The following is a 16,533-nucleotide window of genomic DNA, read 5'->3' on the forward strand; positions in this document are numbered from 1 at the left end:
TTTCCCTCTCGCTACATGTCCACATGGCATTTCTCCTTGCTCTTTGTTTTAAACCATGTAATATTATATACATACAAAAATATTGATACACCCAAGCCTTCACCTGTTTATTTCCTTCCAGTGTAAACGAGTAGGTCCAACTCAAATTCGATATTGTTTCCCATAAAATCTCAGCTCTATCATACTGGTGCCAGTAGACACAATCACCCCATAGAAAATCTACATAATGCTTTCCTAAGCTTTTATCATGATCTTGACATGGAAGCTAAACTATAAGTTCAAGTGAAGATGAAAATTGAATCCTTCGTAAGTAAAATTTTATTGCTACCTGATTCTTAGAGTCTTTGATTTCCAGAAGGAATTAAAGGAAGATATAAGGCTCGAAGTCTGCAATTTTCAAAAGAAAAGAGTAAAAATGGAAAACATACAACATATAACCATAACCATAACCATAACCAGCATAGAGTAACAATCGCAGAACTTTTGAGGGCAATAAGGGTATTCACAAATGCTGCCGCAGTACATTACAAGAAGCAAATTGATATACATGAAATCGTGACATAAGGGTGGTCGTTCAAAGTGGTTCTGTCGTTTCTTTTTCTTTTTTCTTTTTTTAAGAATAAAGTTGTGGGGGTTAATGAGGTGAGATAGGGAGCAAAAAGGGAAAAGAGGTAGATATATGGGGTTTTTGACTTGTTTTGTTTTGGGTTCACTGCCAGGAAGCTTGATAGAGATCAACGGCTCCAGCGAGCGAAATCCAGGTTTTGAAGGACACTCCCCTCGGAAGCGGTGTTCCATTCCGAGGTAAAGTCCGTTCGAGCAGGCTCAGCGCGGGCGGGAGGTTCCTCGGAGAAGATATTGGGTTTGGTGTTGCGACGTTGGCCGGGATAGGCGCCCTCTGCGGCCGCAGCTGCCTGGGCTTGTTGGTTCAAGGCGCGCTCACGGACCTTCTTGATCTCACGGAGACGAGTGCGCCAGGATGAGGCATATTCACCCCCCTTGTTGCTCCAGACAAGTGAGAAGGACGAGGCACTAAGAGCCAGAATACGAACGAAAGCTGCCAAATTTTTGCCCGAGATGAGCTTTGGAGTCGCGGCAGCCGAGACATCGGGGAAGCCAGGCTTGCTCATTACTCGCACGCTGTAATAAAGCTTCTCTGGATCAGTGCACCCTTTGACGGCGCCAGATTCATCGTAAGCGATGCGACTGGAAGGCGTGATGACGATGTTGATAGCGTTAAATTCAGATGGGATTGTGTCGAAATTAAAGGGTAGGTTAGACCGGTTGAACACAATGGTGACGAAGTTATTGCCAATGTTTCGTTTCTTGTTGACACATGGAATGTCGTGTTCTAGGTCTGTTGGCATCATCGTTGCAACGTGATAAACTATCTCCGTGACACGATCACGCCAAGCAATGGTAGCCTCACCATCAGTGTCGGCATAGAGACCTTGAGTGTTGAATTGAGGATTGCGAAGTGATACTTTAGTTCCCAGGCCTGACAAGAAATATTCGTAGTCAGGGGAACCGCCAGTGTTGCCAAGAATTTCGGCCTCCTTAGTTTGGCCGTTGTCAAGATAGACAACTCCAATCCTATGTCCATCAACAATGTCGGTCCGATCAAAACTGGCAATCGCCCGCCTGGTGATATCATCTTCTGGAACAGGAATGGGTTGCATTACTGTTGGCGTTGGGAAGGCTGACATTGTCATCTGAAGCATTATGTGACTGGGAAGAACAGCCGTCCGCATATCATCAGAGTGTAGATGGGCATCTACAGTTGGAGGAACCTGGTGTGGCAATACGGGAGCTGTTCGTTGCTGATACACAATATAGGTTGTTCCAGATGCTTGGCGCTTTGAGATTTGAGTTAGGCCAGACACGCCGGCAGTCTCAACAGTCACGATGCTCAAGCCGACTACCCAGGATTTCTTCGATACTGGGCCGTCTTCGGGTGTTGGGGGGAACTTTTCGAACGGAACTGTTTCTCCCAAGTCTGAGAAAGCCACACGTTGCATCAGGTCGATGAGAACCTGGCTTTGTTCCTCGACCACCTCCTTGCCTTGCTCATCATGGAATATCAGTCGGCTGGTAATCCAATTGACGTGGTTTGCACGATCTTGAAGCTTCAAAGAGATGTACCAGAAAATCATAACATGATACGTTAGCGTCATGATATAACCTGACATAGCTTCAGCCGAAGTATTGTCAACCGCTTCTGAGATACCTGTGGCGATTTCTCGTGCGCCAGCACTGAGTCTCGACTGAGGTTGCTGGGGACCACGTGCAGTGGGCGATTCAGCTCCTTTATACCGTTGCTCTCGAGATGTTTGCAAGAATCGAATACAAATTCCAAACACAGTGCGCATCTCTTCTTCGCGTAAATTGATGTAGACATCAGGCAACCGTGCAAGAAGCGCCAAGAATTCCAGAATATGAACAGCTAGATTTGACATGGTGATCACCTTGGACATTCTGTCGAGGATGCTCATTAAAGACTTCGTAACCGAAGCAGGAATTTCATGACAGCAAAGAGAGAGTGCCTGGATACACCCACGAGACGTGGCGCCCCAAGAGCCAATGATACCGACCATGAAAGCTCGCACGAGGTCGTCCTCTTCACTCTTAGCAAAATGTTCATGGTAGCTGACAAGCATACATAGCGCATCGAAAATACAAGCCGCCACATCACTCTTTTTCAGTCCAGTCAGTCCAGGAGGCTCATGGAAGGTCTCATTTTTGACCTGATCACATAGAATGCTGCGTAGGAGCTTGATCTGAGGAGTTGAGCTATTGAAGAACCCCTTATTGGCAAGTTGAGGACCGAGATGAGTGAGTACATAGCTGTACACATCCCAGTCGGTCTCCCGCTGAAGGAGTAAAATGACAACCTCCAACCACATATTGACTTTAAGAACCCCAACCTGGGCCGGGGGCACTTCGCTGGAGGGACTCTGTGCTTCTGCCTGCGCATGAGCATATACCAAGGGGCTAGACTCCCCTGGTGGCTGCTCGGGAAGAACTTGTGGCAAAGCGTAGGTCCAGACAGGAGGCGTGAGCTTCGAGCCGCGGGAAGAAATCGACCTTCTACCTGGAGTATTTCTACCAAGAACAGAGGGCGGGAGGTCTTTCCCCAGAAGTTTGGAGCTGGGGAGAGGCGGAATATTCTCGTGTTGAGCTTCTTTTGTAGGACTTTCACTAGGACCCCGCATTTTAGAGCCCACATCGACGTTCCGACCTAACACATTCATCAAAAAATCGCCCTCCGAAGTTGAAACCACTGATACAGACCCAGCGGAGTCACATCTAAGTCGAAAAAGTAACTTCAAGACGCTAAGACGAGCATCGGTCGGACGATCCGGTGCTTGAGCGATTTGCAAAAGGGACTCGTAGATAATGACGGATTTGGTGGCGGAAGAGTTCAAAGCTCGAAGCATCATCTTCACAAGACCAACAGCACAAACGTTGGCTAGGGTTAGTTCAATGACACTTGTCGTGGACGTGCGACGTGGTGAAGATGCGGTACGTGGTGACATCTCGCGTGGTTCATCTTTGATGAGGTCATGTTTCATCGGTGCGCTCATAGTTTCTACCAAGCGCTTAAATATGGCATCATCGCTGATATGTATGGCAGGCTCTGTGAGAAAAGAGACTAGGGACTCCAAGAAAAGAAGGTCATGCTCAGCTGAGAAGTCCTCTAAAAGGAGGTCCAACAAGCCATATTCCTCGGAGAATACCAGATGTTCATTTTCGACAAGCGATTCTTTCAATGTATCCAAAGCTAGAATCCGGATATCGGAAGACTGCTTCCGAGGCTGTATAAATCGTTCAATTATTTGACGAGAATGGTGTACCCAGTCATCGCTTTCAGCAGGGTGACATGAGCGGTTTTGTCGGGCCATGTTGAGAATCAGCTCGGATTGGGAAGGTTCAATATGCTTGTAACTGATGGCTAAGAAGCGAACAGCCTGCTGCTTCTGTTCATTGTTCATTTGTTCCCAAATAGACTCGATTAAGGAGGCGATCCGGATCATGGCAGCAAGAATACTTGACTTGATATCATCGTGTGTGCCCTTTTGGGATGATTGCTGAGGGCTTGTTGGTGATGCGACTGAGTCTTCATGTTCCTGAAAAACTCTTCGCGAGCAAAGAATCAAAAGGTCAACAAATCCCGACCATTCAGATTCCAGAACAACGCTTGCATAATTCCCTTCGAGAGAATTCAAGCACAAATCCAGAACATCAGCGTCAACTCGACCATCGTTTTTCCTAGCAACCATGGTAAGAGAATCAATGACGTTCCCGAAAGGAATTTGAGGCATGCCACCTTGGCCGTATGCACACACCAGGTCCGAAAAGACGTAGAGAGTTCCTCGGATAACATTCAAGTTCCGCGGGGAGTCCGCGTCACAGCTTTCTCTCAGGAAGCTATTAAGTATGCTGACCATCTCTGATTGTCGTCGAGATTTGGCGAGACTGCGCACTGCGCGGGATGTGGGCCCAGAAAGAGATTTGACCGATGCATGGATGCTGCAGAGAACTTCTAGGAGTGAGATAAAGCTGTTGTCAGGAACATCGGAATACAGAATGACAGCATCAAAAACAGACAGCGAGTTCTTGATGTCGTTTGCTACGCTAGTCCTCCTGCAAATAGTAAAGGTCTCGGTAAGCAGAAGCTCGACTTCCTCCTGAGTAGGTGGTTTACGCTGGAGAGTAACCAGGTCCACCGCAAACTGGAAAAGGTCCTCAAGGGCGGCTTCTTCGACGGTAAGACCGTTTGACTTGACGACCTTTCCCTTTTTCGCCTTAGACCGAGACGCAGCAATTACTCCATAGAGAGGAACAATCCATGACGATATGATGTGCAGGATGGATGTTGTAGTAAAATCTAATTTCCTGCCATGATCTGATAAGGAGATCAATGACTGAACTCTCGAAGCCACAACATCTGGTTCGGCTGGACAGGCGATCGATTCAAATACCGAGCGTCTGGCAGCGGCAGTCAGATCTTGACGAGCGGCAATCGTCTCCAACAACTTCGCGCCGCCTTTCTGAGCATCGACGGAAGATTCATGGTGCAATAGATACTCTGCCGCATCCCACAGTACAACAGATTGTTCCGGAGTAAACCAAGACAGTGTTCTCGCTAAAGCTTCAGCTTCGTCGATAGCTTGTGCGAGGTTCTGCCTCTGCGTCAAGTTGCGCAAAGAGGTTTCGAAGTCCGGACCGCTCGGAGTGTCCGAGGAACTTGACACAACGCTGCCACGATGCATGGATTCGAATCCTAGAACCAATCGGTTATGTGAGGTGGAGTCGCTGTGACTTTCTGGGATCGAGACAGGGGAGTGCGATTTCGGACGGCCAACGGCTAACGTTTTGAACACATCGGCGAAGCTTGTAGTAGAAGGTTTGTGTTGGGGGACTGATGGAGCATCGTCGGAAGACATCCGCCTGATGACGGTAGATGGAGTGCAAATTTGTCGCGGGGGAGTAGAACTGTTATCGACGCCACATTGTCAGCATCTGTGGTCGCATGATACGTGCTCCGGGCATGCGATAAGGAGAGCCGATAGGTGAGTCAACCAGCCCGGTTGGACTGGGGAGAAGAAATTACTTTTATTCTTCCGACAAGCAAGAGTGTTATACCACAAGGGTAACTCTCAAAGACATGCGCTGTACATTCAGGTACAAAGATGACGCAAAGTCTGTTGTAACAAAAGTACCGTTCGAGAGTCGATATAAAGCGGGACCCCGGAGAAGCAAATCTCAAGGAATTGAGATGGAGCGCAAGACCCACAGGTGATACAGTAGCAAGTAATCAATGCCTCGCAAGAAGCGACAGACGAAATTATGCGAGATGGGGGCACTGGCTCAGAGAGTGTAGAAGGTTGTCGTTGGGATCATAGGGAATGAGGTTATTCCAGCCCAAGTCACCTGATATGTCATCAGTATGCTCACACCGCCAAATATTGGTGGCAGAAGATATTGGCCAGACGAACAACAGGTGGGGGGCGGTGAAATCAAGCATTGACTTAAAGCCTGGTAGATGATAACACTTTTAGAAGGAAACACGTGGAAGAGCTTGATTTATTAGTGGGCAGAAACTTGAAGAGAAATGGAAGTCAATGTTTTGAAATATACATAATAATGTCAACTTGAACTACCTGAGGGAATTTTTTTAGCAAGTTATTCAAGCTTTGAACCATTTTATTGCCAGGATTTGTCGAAAATGCCTCAGCCTAGTATTAAGTATGGATGGATGACATACGAAGATGATAATGTAATACTTATAAAGAAAACCTGAGCACCCCGAGAAATTGGCAGCGAGTCTACTATGAAATCTTGGGGAAATTGAACAGACAAAGGTTTTATACCAATTAGTGATCCAGCTAACTATATAATCCCTCATAATGTATACACATTGACATATTCAAATAGAAATAGAAAACAATTTTAATCAACGCTCAAAATCAAACAAGAATTCAAAAAGAATTTACAGCTCCTCCTCAACAGCGGAAGACTGGGCATACTCAAGCTCCCAAGTGATGGCCTCAGGGATCAGAGTGTCCTCAGTGCCAGAAGCCTTGCCAGAGCCGAAGCCCTTCAGGTTCCACTTCTCAATACCCTCAGCGCCCTTGATGTCGTCACCGAAAGCGTCAAAGATATCCTTGTTCAGGCGCTCATACTCAGCGGCGTCCTTGGGGAAATCACCCAGACGCTGAGCAGACAGCTTAAGCAAGTTGAGGTGCTGGCGAACATGGTCAGCCTCAGAGAGGCCAGAGCCAGTTGGGGTCTCCTCAATGTTCAGATCAAAAGCAGAGCCATCCATGCTGAAACTCTGGTCAAGACCACCCTCGAACTCAGCGAACTCAGAGTCGATGAAGATACGGAGCAAGTTCTCGTGGAGGTTGGCGCTCTTCTTGTAGTACTTGTTAGCCATGTGCTGGCCACCTTTCTGGCTTTGGTACTGCTGCGCAATACCAGTGTACAGCTGGGTGAGCAAAGTGGACATCTCCAGGGTGCTGGAGTGGCTTGCACCGTTGACACGGCGACAGTTATACACAATATCCTCAGCAAGACGAGCAGACTTGAGATCGCCAACCAGGTAGCGGGCCAAGATGTAGCGACGAGCGAGACCAAGGGTAACTTGGGCGGGCCAGGTGACCTGCTGGTTGCGGCTGGCCCAGAGGCTGCTGAGCAGCCAGACAAGGGTCTTGTAGTCCTTCTGCTCGCCAAGAATGGCAATCAGGATGTTCAAGTAATCGAGGCTGATCTGGGAGAGGTTGATCTTCAGATCGCCGATGACATGGAGAGCCTCCTTGAGGATGGGAGTAGAAGTCCCTTGGAGCTTCTTCAGGACAGAGACCTCGGGCTTAGGGCTGACAGTACGACCGGTGATGGCGATACCCAAAGTGAACACGAATTTGATGACGTCGGGAGTGCGGAAGCCATCGTGGGCAGCAATGTACTGGAAGCCAGCGAGAGCCAGGTTAGAGGCCTCCTCGTACTTCTTGGCCTCGAGGAACTTAATTACGTGCAGGTTGCTGGCAATACCGACGGACCGAACGAAGTTAGAAGACTGGTGGGAGTGGAAGTGCTCCAAGATGACAGTAAGGAAGACCTTGACCTGAGCCGCGTTGGTGAGCTTGGTACGCTTACCCTCGGTGGCCAAGAAGTAAGCTACAAACTCGTCAAAGACGTGGATGGCAGCAGCCTGGCGCTGGGCACTGTGCAAGAACCAGTAAAGACGAGAAGCCGAGAGAGTCACACTGTGGAAGGAGGCAGTCTTGCTTGAGGTGTAGCTACGGAACTCCTCGAAGTAGACGTATTCAGTAGTGAGAGACGCAAGAATGTCGGTGATGCTGGTGGTTTGCTTGCGAAGGCTGTGCTCCAGCTGAGCCAGGAAGACGAGGCTCTGGCGACTCTTGGAAGTTAGATCGAACTGAGAAGTCTTGGTGTTGGTGGTATCCTTCATCACAACCTGGCGGTACAGCTCCTCAGACAACTCAACGGCCTTGTGAACCTGGCTGGTAGCAATGTAGCTGCTAGCGATGACAGCAGCAGCAGAAACCAGGCGAGTAGAGGAACTCTCCTCGCGAAGGATGTTCACAGTTGATTCCTTCAACTCACTGAGGACGGATTCCTTGGAGCTGAACTTGGATTGGAAGGAAACAAACTCCTTGAGCTGGGACAGAGACTCCTCGTGAGCCCAGCCCTGTTTGCGTGTGGTAACCATACGCTTGCGAAGGATCTTGGAGGCAGTCTCAACCCGCTCCTTGGAGACAGACTCGGTGCTGGATGTAACAAGGGAAGTCTGCTCCTCGTAGATACCGTCCAAAATTGCGGTGATCTCGTCAATGTCAATCTCCTGAGAGCCAGTCTTGCGCAACTCCTCGTACAGAGAGATAGCCTGATCTTCGTAGCGCTTGGACTCCTGGCATACCCGAGCAAGAGTAAGAGTAGCTTGAATGGTGATCGAAGCAGTTGCACCAAACACGGTCTTCACCTTGGATTGGTAGTCAATGGTGACTTTATGGATGGTCTTGTACTCAGCGCGAACGGTGCGCAGGCAGTGCATGTAGCGAGTGAAGATCTCCTGCACAGAGGAAGGCTTCTCAAACACGGGTTGTTTGGGCTGGCTCAGGAAGGTGGTGAACAGCAGGGTGAAGTAAGACACAGCCTCGGAGTAGCGGCTCTGAGTCCAAAGCTCAGTGGAAACGAGAACAAGTGGTTCCAAAGCCTCTGGCTTGCAGGTAGTTGGTGATCCCTTGTTCAATGCCTGAATAATGCGCTGGTAGTAATCGACGAAGATTGGACGAGGACGAGTGAGCTCAGCCAAGGTCCACAGAAGCTTAATGACAGAAGGGTGCTCAGGGCCGTAATGGGCGGTGTAATCGTCAAGAATCTCCTGACGAGTGCTGATAACCTTGTCGGGCTGGGAGGAGCGATCGAAAAAGAGAACCAAGGCCTCGGTCACTCGCGCCCGCACGTTGTCTTCCACAGGGCGAGAGGCACGGACGGCGCGGTAAACGCGAACGCGAATGTTCTCCTCGCGCGCAAAGCGGCGGCGGTAGTGATAGCACTGAGCGAGGCGCTCGGCATAGTGAATCGCCTTGTCAGGGTTTTGAGTAGGAACGGAGACATCTTGAATAGTGGGGGCAAACAGACTTGGCCAGAGGCCCTTGAGGACCTTCTTGATCACACGGGTGGCATCCTTCCAGCGGTGCTGGGAGGTGAACTGCTCGACTAGGGTGGTGGTAGCAGTGAAGGAGCTTTCGCTAATCTTGCCGGAAACGAAAGACTCTTCAATGATCTCTTCAAGAGTAGACTCGGAGAAGCTCGAGTGAGAAGAACTAGCCGACTTCACAACCTGTTCGTGAGTGCTGGAAATGCTCTTTTGAATCTCCTCAAAGTGAGAGGACTTGCTTGTGCTCTTGTAGTAGTGAGAGACCTGCTTGAAAATAGACAGGGCAGCAGCAGAGAGACCAACGGAGGCCATCACAGTGGCGATTTCCTTGAAGTGCTCGGAAGACTTCTCGGAAAGGGCCAGGCTAGTATGGCGGTGCTCCTCCCAAACACTAGACAGAATGGAAGAGGCCTCAGTCTCGCGCTTGGTCACCTTGAGGAACTTGGAATAAGCAATGACAGCCTTAAGCTTGGTCTCCTCCCAGAAAGAAGTGGATTGAATACGGCACTCCTTGTTGGTGCGCTGCCAGATTTCAACGTAGATCCGCTCAGCCTCGGTAATCTTGCCCTCGGCGCGGTACTTCTCGGCCAGTTGAACGAGAGCGTCGTAGTCGAAGCTCTCATCAACAGATTCATCGTGCTCAACATCTAAGACCCATCGAATTCCAAGGTCATGATGTTCATGCTCCTTACGACCCTTGATGTGAACTGAAACATCCTGAGCGTCATCAGCGTGGTAGGAGGTGTTAATCTTGGTGATGATGGCGGTGATTTCTTGCACCTTCTTCTCCTCACTGGTGGCGCGGTAGTGCTCAACAAGAAGCTTCAGGGTGCTGGTGACCTGCTCAGAATTCTCACCATAGACGATCTTGTAGCTTTCGACAACCAGAAGAAGGATCTCCTCGCGCTTGATCATAATATCAGTGCGGGAGGTAGTGGTGAGCTGCGAAGTCAACTCAAGGAAGATATTGGAGAGCTTCATGGTCACGGTGTGCTCAGTCTTGAGGAGATCCCGACTCAGAAGTGTGATCTCGTAGAAGAGAGGAATCGAGTCGGTAACCAAGCTAATATCACGGTACAGGAAAGCCAGTGAGATGATTGACTGTAGGGTCACCCGGCTCTTTGTTGTCAAGATAGTGCGACAGAGATTAGTGACGGTTGTCTGGTAGAGCACAAATGTCGGTGTGATGATAGTGCGCCACAATGTGTTCTGAAGCAAAAGAAGGGTAATAGTGGCAGGGAAGATCTTGCTGAACTCCTTGGCTGTAGGGGCATCGCCACCAGTGGTGTACACAGTAGTCTGCGTGAGGTGACGAGGCCAGTAACGGATGGCAAAGTCGAGCAGCGGGTTCCTCTGCACCTGAAGGGAAGTATCACTGTGGTCAAGCGTACGAAGAGAAGGCTCATTCTGCTCAGGGAGAACAGTCTTGATATAGATGAAAAGACGAGTGACAAAGTCAGCGTGGCGGTCCTTGATTGTAGGAACCAGCTTTCCTTGAGAGTGAATATCCTGGAGAGCGGAACGGATGAGGCCGTGACGCAAACCGATTTGGCCATCCTGAATGAAGACCAGGCTGTTTACAGGGAGCAGTGTATCCCGAGGCTTGAACACGCGATCGGTGACAGTCTGCTTGGTAGCGTCGATTGAGACCAAGGTGGAAAGTTCTTTCAGAGTAAAAGGACGGTCTGAGGTAGCAAGCCACAGCAGAATTTGGCGAGCCTCATCGCTAACATCAGGAGATTGAGTAGCATTAAAGACAAACTCGTTAATCGGGGCCTTGCCGTTGGTAATCTTCTCAACAGCCTTGTGGAGAGCATCTGGGGAGCTCTCGTGACGGACGCGCTTAGCGGCAAGCTTGGCCCAGAGGAAGGAACCATGAGAGGCCTCGGCAATCTGGTCAATGATAGTCTCCTGCTCCAGTTCGGACAGAGAAAGGAAGGTCTTGTGCTCCTCCAGGCTAGCACGGACAACAATAGAGATATCATCGGCAATTCGGGACTCAGTGATAGGGACATGAAACACACCCTCGGTGATCTTAGGCTTCTCAGCACCCAGAGTGATGAGTTTCACATTGCTGCCATTGGCGGTAGCAGTAATCAAGCTCTGCAGCAAAGATTCCTCGCCACCAGCAGCCTCATCAAGACCATCGACAATGATAACAAGCTCCTTGGCGTTACGAAGAGCGGCAGCCAAGCCGCGCTCAAGGGCAGTCCAGAGAATACCCTGGTACTCGGACTCGCCGGTGGTCTTCTTGCTCTGTTCATAAGCTTCGCCGAGAATGTTCAGCAGTTGAACGTTGCCAATACGCTTCTCGAAGAGTTGAAAGAGAATGGTCTTCGCAATCGCAATGGGTGTGGTCTCAGCAGGAACTCGGGCGTTGATGGGAACGTAAAGAGTCTTGTAATGAACGCCACCAACAGGATCCTGCAGACGATCGTGAAGAACTGAAGCAGTGACAGTCTTTCCTGAGCCAGGCTTACCAGTGATAGCAAGAGTACGGTTTTGGCTTTTCAGGAAGTTGGTCAGATAAGGAGCAACCCAAACGCAGGTCATCTCCTCACGCTCATGGGCGAGGTGAGAGGTGTTTTCGGCCAGGTGGGCCAGAACACGGTCCTCGGGGGCAAGCCAGGAGCGGATGTCCTTGACGGTGGTCAAAAGTCCAGCGTCCAGACCCTTTCCAGCAAGCTGGTGGTGCCACATAGCTTCGGTAATGCGGGCACAGCGGTCCTTGAATGCAAAGATTGAACCATGGAAAGCGTCATAGATGTTGATAGAGACCGAGGGGCTGGCTGGATCGCTAGCAACCTGGTGGAAATAGGTAGCGACATCGTGAATCAAGGTCACCAAGTCACCCAGTGCAAAGACTAGCTGCTCCTTGATCTCTTGCGAAACCGCAAACAACTCGGTACGCTCAAGCAGATTAACAAGGGAGGCAGAGATGCTGTAGAAGAATCCAAAAGACGTCATCAAAGTGTAGGCGTGCTCCTTGCCAAGCTGTAGGTTATAGTTAGCATTGTGATTATTTGTTTCAAGTTGGGAGTTAATCGGACTTACCTCCAGCAGAATACCGCAGTAGCCATATGAAAGCTGAGTGGCACCGTAGCCGTGATCGTAAAACTGGCTGACACCATCATCAAAGTGGTTCAGACGGTCAATGAACAGCTTTGCCCAGGACAAGACCTTATCGTAGTGGCTTCCCTCGGGAGGGAGGTGACTCATGCGCTGAACACGAATCCACTCTTTCAGGGATTCATAGCTACTGCTCGAGAGCCTGGATGATGCATGAGCTCCAAGCTCATTGCCACTTCGCAGGTACAGGCCATTGACGTGGCTCTGGAGCTCGGAAGGACTTCCCAGGCCATTGAACTTTCCGCGAGGCATAAAAGATTCTCGGCGGGAAGAGCGGCCATTTTGAGAGGTGCTATCACTGTCAAAATGGGCAGAGAAGCTGGAAACCTGGCGAGAGCCGCCAGGGCGTTCATTGTAGAAAGAAGAGGAGAGGTTTCCCGGAGCGGGAGAGACAAGACCGGGAGCCATCTTGATTGGTTCTTTGTCAGTTGATTTAGAGGAAGACTTCGAAGATTGAACCGTCGGCGGGAGTTTCACTTTTTTGGCCGTATTATCGGATTGAGGGAGGGAGGACGTTTCTCGTGGTGGGGGATTATGATCTGGGAGAGGGGGTTTTGAGCGACAGCCCTTGAAGCAACAGAATATGCGAGACAAACCGGCGAAGTACCACGATGCAAAATATATACTAAAGTTACAAGAAACGCATTCGAGATAGGTGGAGGGAAAATAGAAAGCTGGATTTGATTTCCGAGAATTAGGGGGGCTTACTCGGCTTTTGTAGCAGCAGTAACCAGGGTGGCAACTATCGCCAATCCCTACGCCTTTCTTTTTCTCGTACAGTAAACTCTAGTCCGGTGGAGATATCATGTATGGGACTTTCTCAAAAAAAATCAAGTTACGCCTTTTTCAGGTGGGATTGGTATGTATGAGCTTCAGCTCTGATGGGAAATTGAATTCCCCACACCACCAACTTGTTGGAATAGCTGCAGTACTCGTAGTAGCTCCAGTATCCACTAGTTTCGCAGTACTGAACAAAAGATAGTAATTGATTCCCAAGAACACGCTAACGCTGTTGTCAATCACTGTCAATGCTACACTTAAACGTTGTAATGTGCATTAGCTGTTAGCTGCATGGTGGTGGCTCTGGGGGCGTCAATCACCAAATGGAAGGTGGTAAATGCATCACAAGATACGAAGCTGTCATGGATATATATTACCTGTATTGTGCAGTATCGTATTGTGTTTTCAGCATCTTCAACTGTCCCGCGTATGTGTTCATACCCAGGGGGTTGGATGAGAGCGTGGAGTACCTCGAGAGAACCTGCAGGATCACAAAAGATAGCCGGGTGTCGCCTCCCCACCTAGGGCGTCATATTGCCCCATAGTTTCTGGATCAAAGACGGCACACCCGATTCCACACAATATCTCGGCCTCATGGTTAACAATCCGGCTGAGCCAAGCGAATGTGTCTGTTGTCCAAAGTTAGGGTGACAGGTTGTGCACCGTGCACGGTTGAGGGCTGGCTGGACGTCAAGCCGATTTTTCAATCTCTCTTTTTTTCTTTCTTTCTTTCTTTTTTCTTTTTCTTTCACTCAGTGCGGGGGCCAATTTCGGCCAATTTCAGGTGGCTAACCCTGGCCAGTGGCTCGCAATAAGTCAACTAACACGCAGAGGAGAAAGTGGACATTTCTCAAGTTCAGACCAACTGTCGATCGATTGGAATCGATCTGTCTGTGATCGATACCTGGTCTTGTCTCGCTCTAGAGCGGGGCTGGGTTTGCCAGCCATCGCTGATCCGAGATGGGTCCGTATGAACCATGCATGATCACTGACGAAATTGGGTCCACTTAGATTCCGTCTCCCCATGGCCATGACCGTGCTCCCGATCTCCCGAAAGCTAACTTTTCGGGTCACTTGGCGTCGAGGGAAGGAACTAGTTGTCATGCCAGTAGTGCCCGGGGTAAGCAGAGACGCATCAGTCACACGGGCGGCTTTCCCGAAGCTAAGATGCACCGATGCGATGCATTCTGGGCCAGGGGCCTAAGAATAGGGTGGTTTCAAAAACAATTCCCTCTTATTCCTGTGCTTTTGTATTTTGTTCCGGTGAACTCCGGGCGAACTGGGTCCTGGCTGCACATGGACCTTGCTCGTCTCATCGACGTGCATTAGCATCATGGGGCTTGTGGGGAGAGGAAGGATTGGGGGGGGCAGTCAACAAAAGAACTGGTTCTCACGGAAATTTAGCGGCTCCACCCGAGTTGCAGAACTGAGATCTGCATCGGCACAATGAGCAATAAAAGGCGATTCGGCAGTGCAAGGGAGGTAGGTGGTGAGCTGAATCTGGACCCGTCGTGGCGTCTCCACTTAATGGTTCTTGTGCCGAGCTTCCCCTCATCTAGGTCCCTCCGATCCAGTACAAAGAAATTGGTAAATAAACAAGCGCCACCAGCTGTCACTTCTCGAACACCTATGTGTGGATGTGTCTGTGTGGTGGTTTTTCTGTCCATCTTTTTTTGTTGACCTATACCCTTTAGTGCCTTTCCTTCTTATCCCCATCTCCCCCTCACGTCCTCTGCTTTTTTTTTGTCTGTAAAAATCATGCATAATGTAGGGAGTACTCCGTACAGAGTACATGACCCGGTACTAGATATGCTCTACAGTATCTCCATATGCAGAAGCGAACCCCGACGCCACTTGAATCATGAACCTTTCCCATGCCCTCCGTATAGGACGATCATCCTGCACGTGTACAGCAAACTTGTCCCGCTCTTCCATTGGACATCTGGACTCGGTAATGTAATTTACGACGTTCCCCGTACATGCAGGAGAATGGAAACTCGAAAATTAAATCATAAATCATAAAGGAAAAAGAAAAAAGAAACTGGAGCAAAAGATTGGGTCCATTAGACATCCCACCTTGGTCTCAAGTCCCGGAGGGTTCGTCATTCCGAATCACGAAATGACATAGTATGTGTTCATTCCTACACAGAAGCAATTTCTCTAACCATTCAAGAGTTCTTGCTGAAATTACTATGTACAGTAGTGTCGAGTCAATTCCGAATCCCAAATTTTGATCCTGCAGGGTATTTGTGTTAGCTCGGTAACTTTTCCCCTCTGCTATCCACGGTGGCTTAGCGCACGCGTACATGGACTACATGGAGCAGCTGAAAATGCAATAATGATCAAATTAAGGGATTCCTCGGTCTAGATGTCCATAAAATCTTGGTGTCTTTCTAATAATTTCAAGGTTAATGTTCTTTTGACAACCTGCATATCGGTCTCGCCACGGCGGGGGAATATGCAGCCTTTTCGTATCTGGGCCGACGATCACGGGCTGCGAAACAACGGTGTTTGATTGTAACGCCGCAAAATTGTCACAGTCTAATTCAACAATTGTAAGCTCTCTGTATCGGAGACCTCATTGAAAAACAGTGTCTACCTTGTTAGTTATTTTATTGAATATTCCGTAACGTAATCAGAGAGAGTCCCCTCTTCTCCCCGAGGTGGGACGAGCCACGTTAACCAAGAGGAAATGGCCACAATTCGTCCTTAGAAGAGGAGATTTGCACTTTGAAGTTATATAGCGCTTCTAGAAATAGAAGGCATTCAATCATAAGTGGAATATCTGCATGTCGCGGAACCGTATCAGTTTTCGCCATATGGAGCTCTGGTGGCTTTAGATCCGCATATTGAAATCGCAACAGGAAACTCAGCTGTGAATACGAATAGCTCCGCGTCAGAAATTCGCCCCTCCAGTGGATAATATTGGTAGTTGGCAATACTCCGTAGATTTGTTTCTAACTTATTAACTTATCCATCTGTAAGAAATATCAGATGACTGTGGTTTGTATAAGTTTAAGGTTATATGTTGTAGGAGTGAGTCCGTAAAAAGTAAACATACTCTCCGTACCTAGTAGTAGTAGTGAGCTGACAATCCCAATATAACAAGCATGTATCTGAACGACGGGTATGCACGCACTGGCATGATTCCATATTCTCAGGTCGTGCTCCATAAATATCCAAGGGGCTGGTTAGGAGAATTTAAGTCATACTCTTGTAACGCTCAGGGGATACTCCGGTATAGCATCAAAATCTTCTATTCCATCGACATGACACTTCAATTTTGGATATCCAAGTAGCAGCACACCACCAATTGAACGTTTTCTTTTTAGAAAGCTACAAAGGTGAACTCTCGTTAATATTATGGAATGCCGGCTTTTGCATTCTTTGAGGTAGTATCAGATCGGCCTGGAGAGAAGCTATCAAAGCCACCCGAG

At 48.9% G+C, this 16,533-nt stretch overlaps 2 protein-coding genes across 2 annotated transcripts; both read right to left on the reverse strand.

Moving 5' to 3' along the window:
* Positions 1-734: 734 nt before the first annotated feature.
* N7478_005447 (putative GTPase activating protein (Tsc2)) lies at positions 735-5,447 on the reverse strand (the record flags this gene model as incomplete). Its single annotated transcript, XM_056921661.1, has 1 exon — positions 735-5,447. One exon carries the CDS (start codon positions 5,445-5,447, stop codon positions 735-737), a length of 4,713 nt encoding a protein of 1,570 aa, XP_056779698.1.
* A 1,046-nt stretch (positions 5,448-6,493) lies between these two features.
* On the reverse strand, positions 6,494-12,724 carry N7478_005448 (NACHT domain protein; the record flags this gene model as incomplete). Its single annotated transcript, XM_056921662.1, has 2 exons — positions 6,494-12,181; positions 12,242-12,724. The coding sequence occupies 2 exons, from the start codon at positions 12,722-12,724 to the stop codon at positions 6,494-6,496; spliced, it is 6,171 nt and encodes a 2,056-aa protein (XP_056779699.1).
* Positions 12,725-16,533: the final 3,809 nt, after the last annotated feature.

The sequence above is a fragment of the Penicillium angulare genome (assembly GCF_028827245.1).
Source record: "Penicillium angulare strain IBT 27051 chromosome Unknown utg000004l_segment0_segment0, whole genome shotgun sequence".
In the NCBI taxonomy this organism is placed as follows: domain Eukaryota; kingdom Fungi; phylum Ascomycota; class Eurotiomycetes; order Eurotiales; family Aspergillaceae; genus Penicillium; species Penicillium angulare.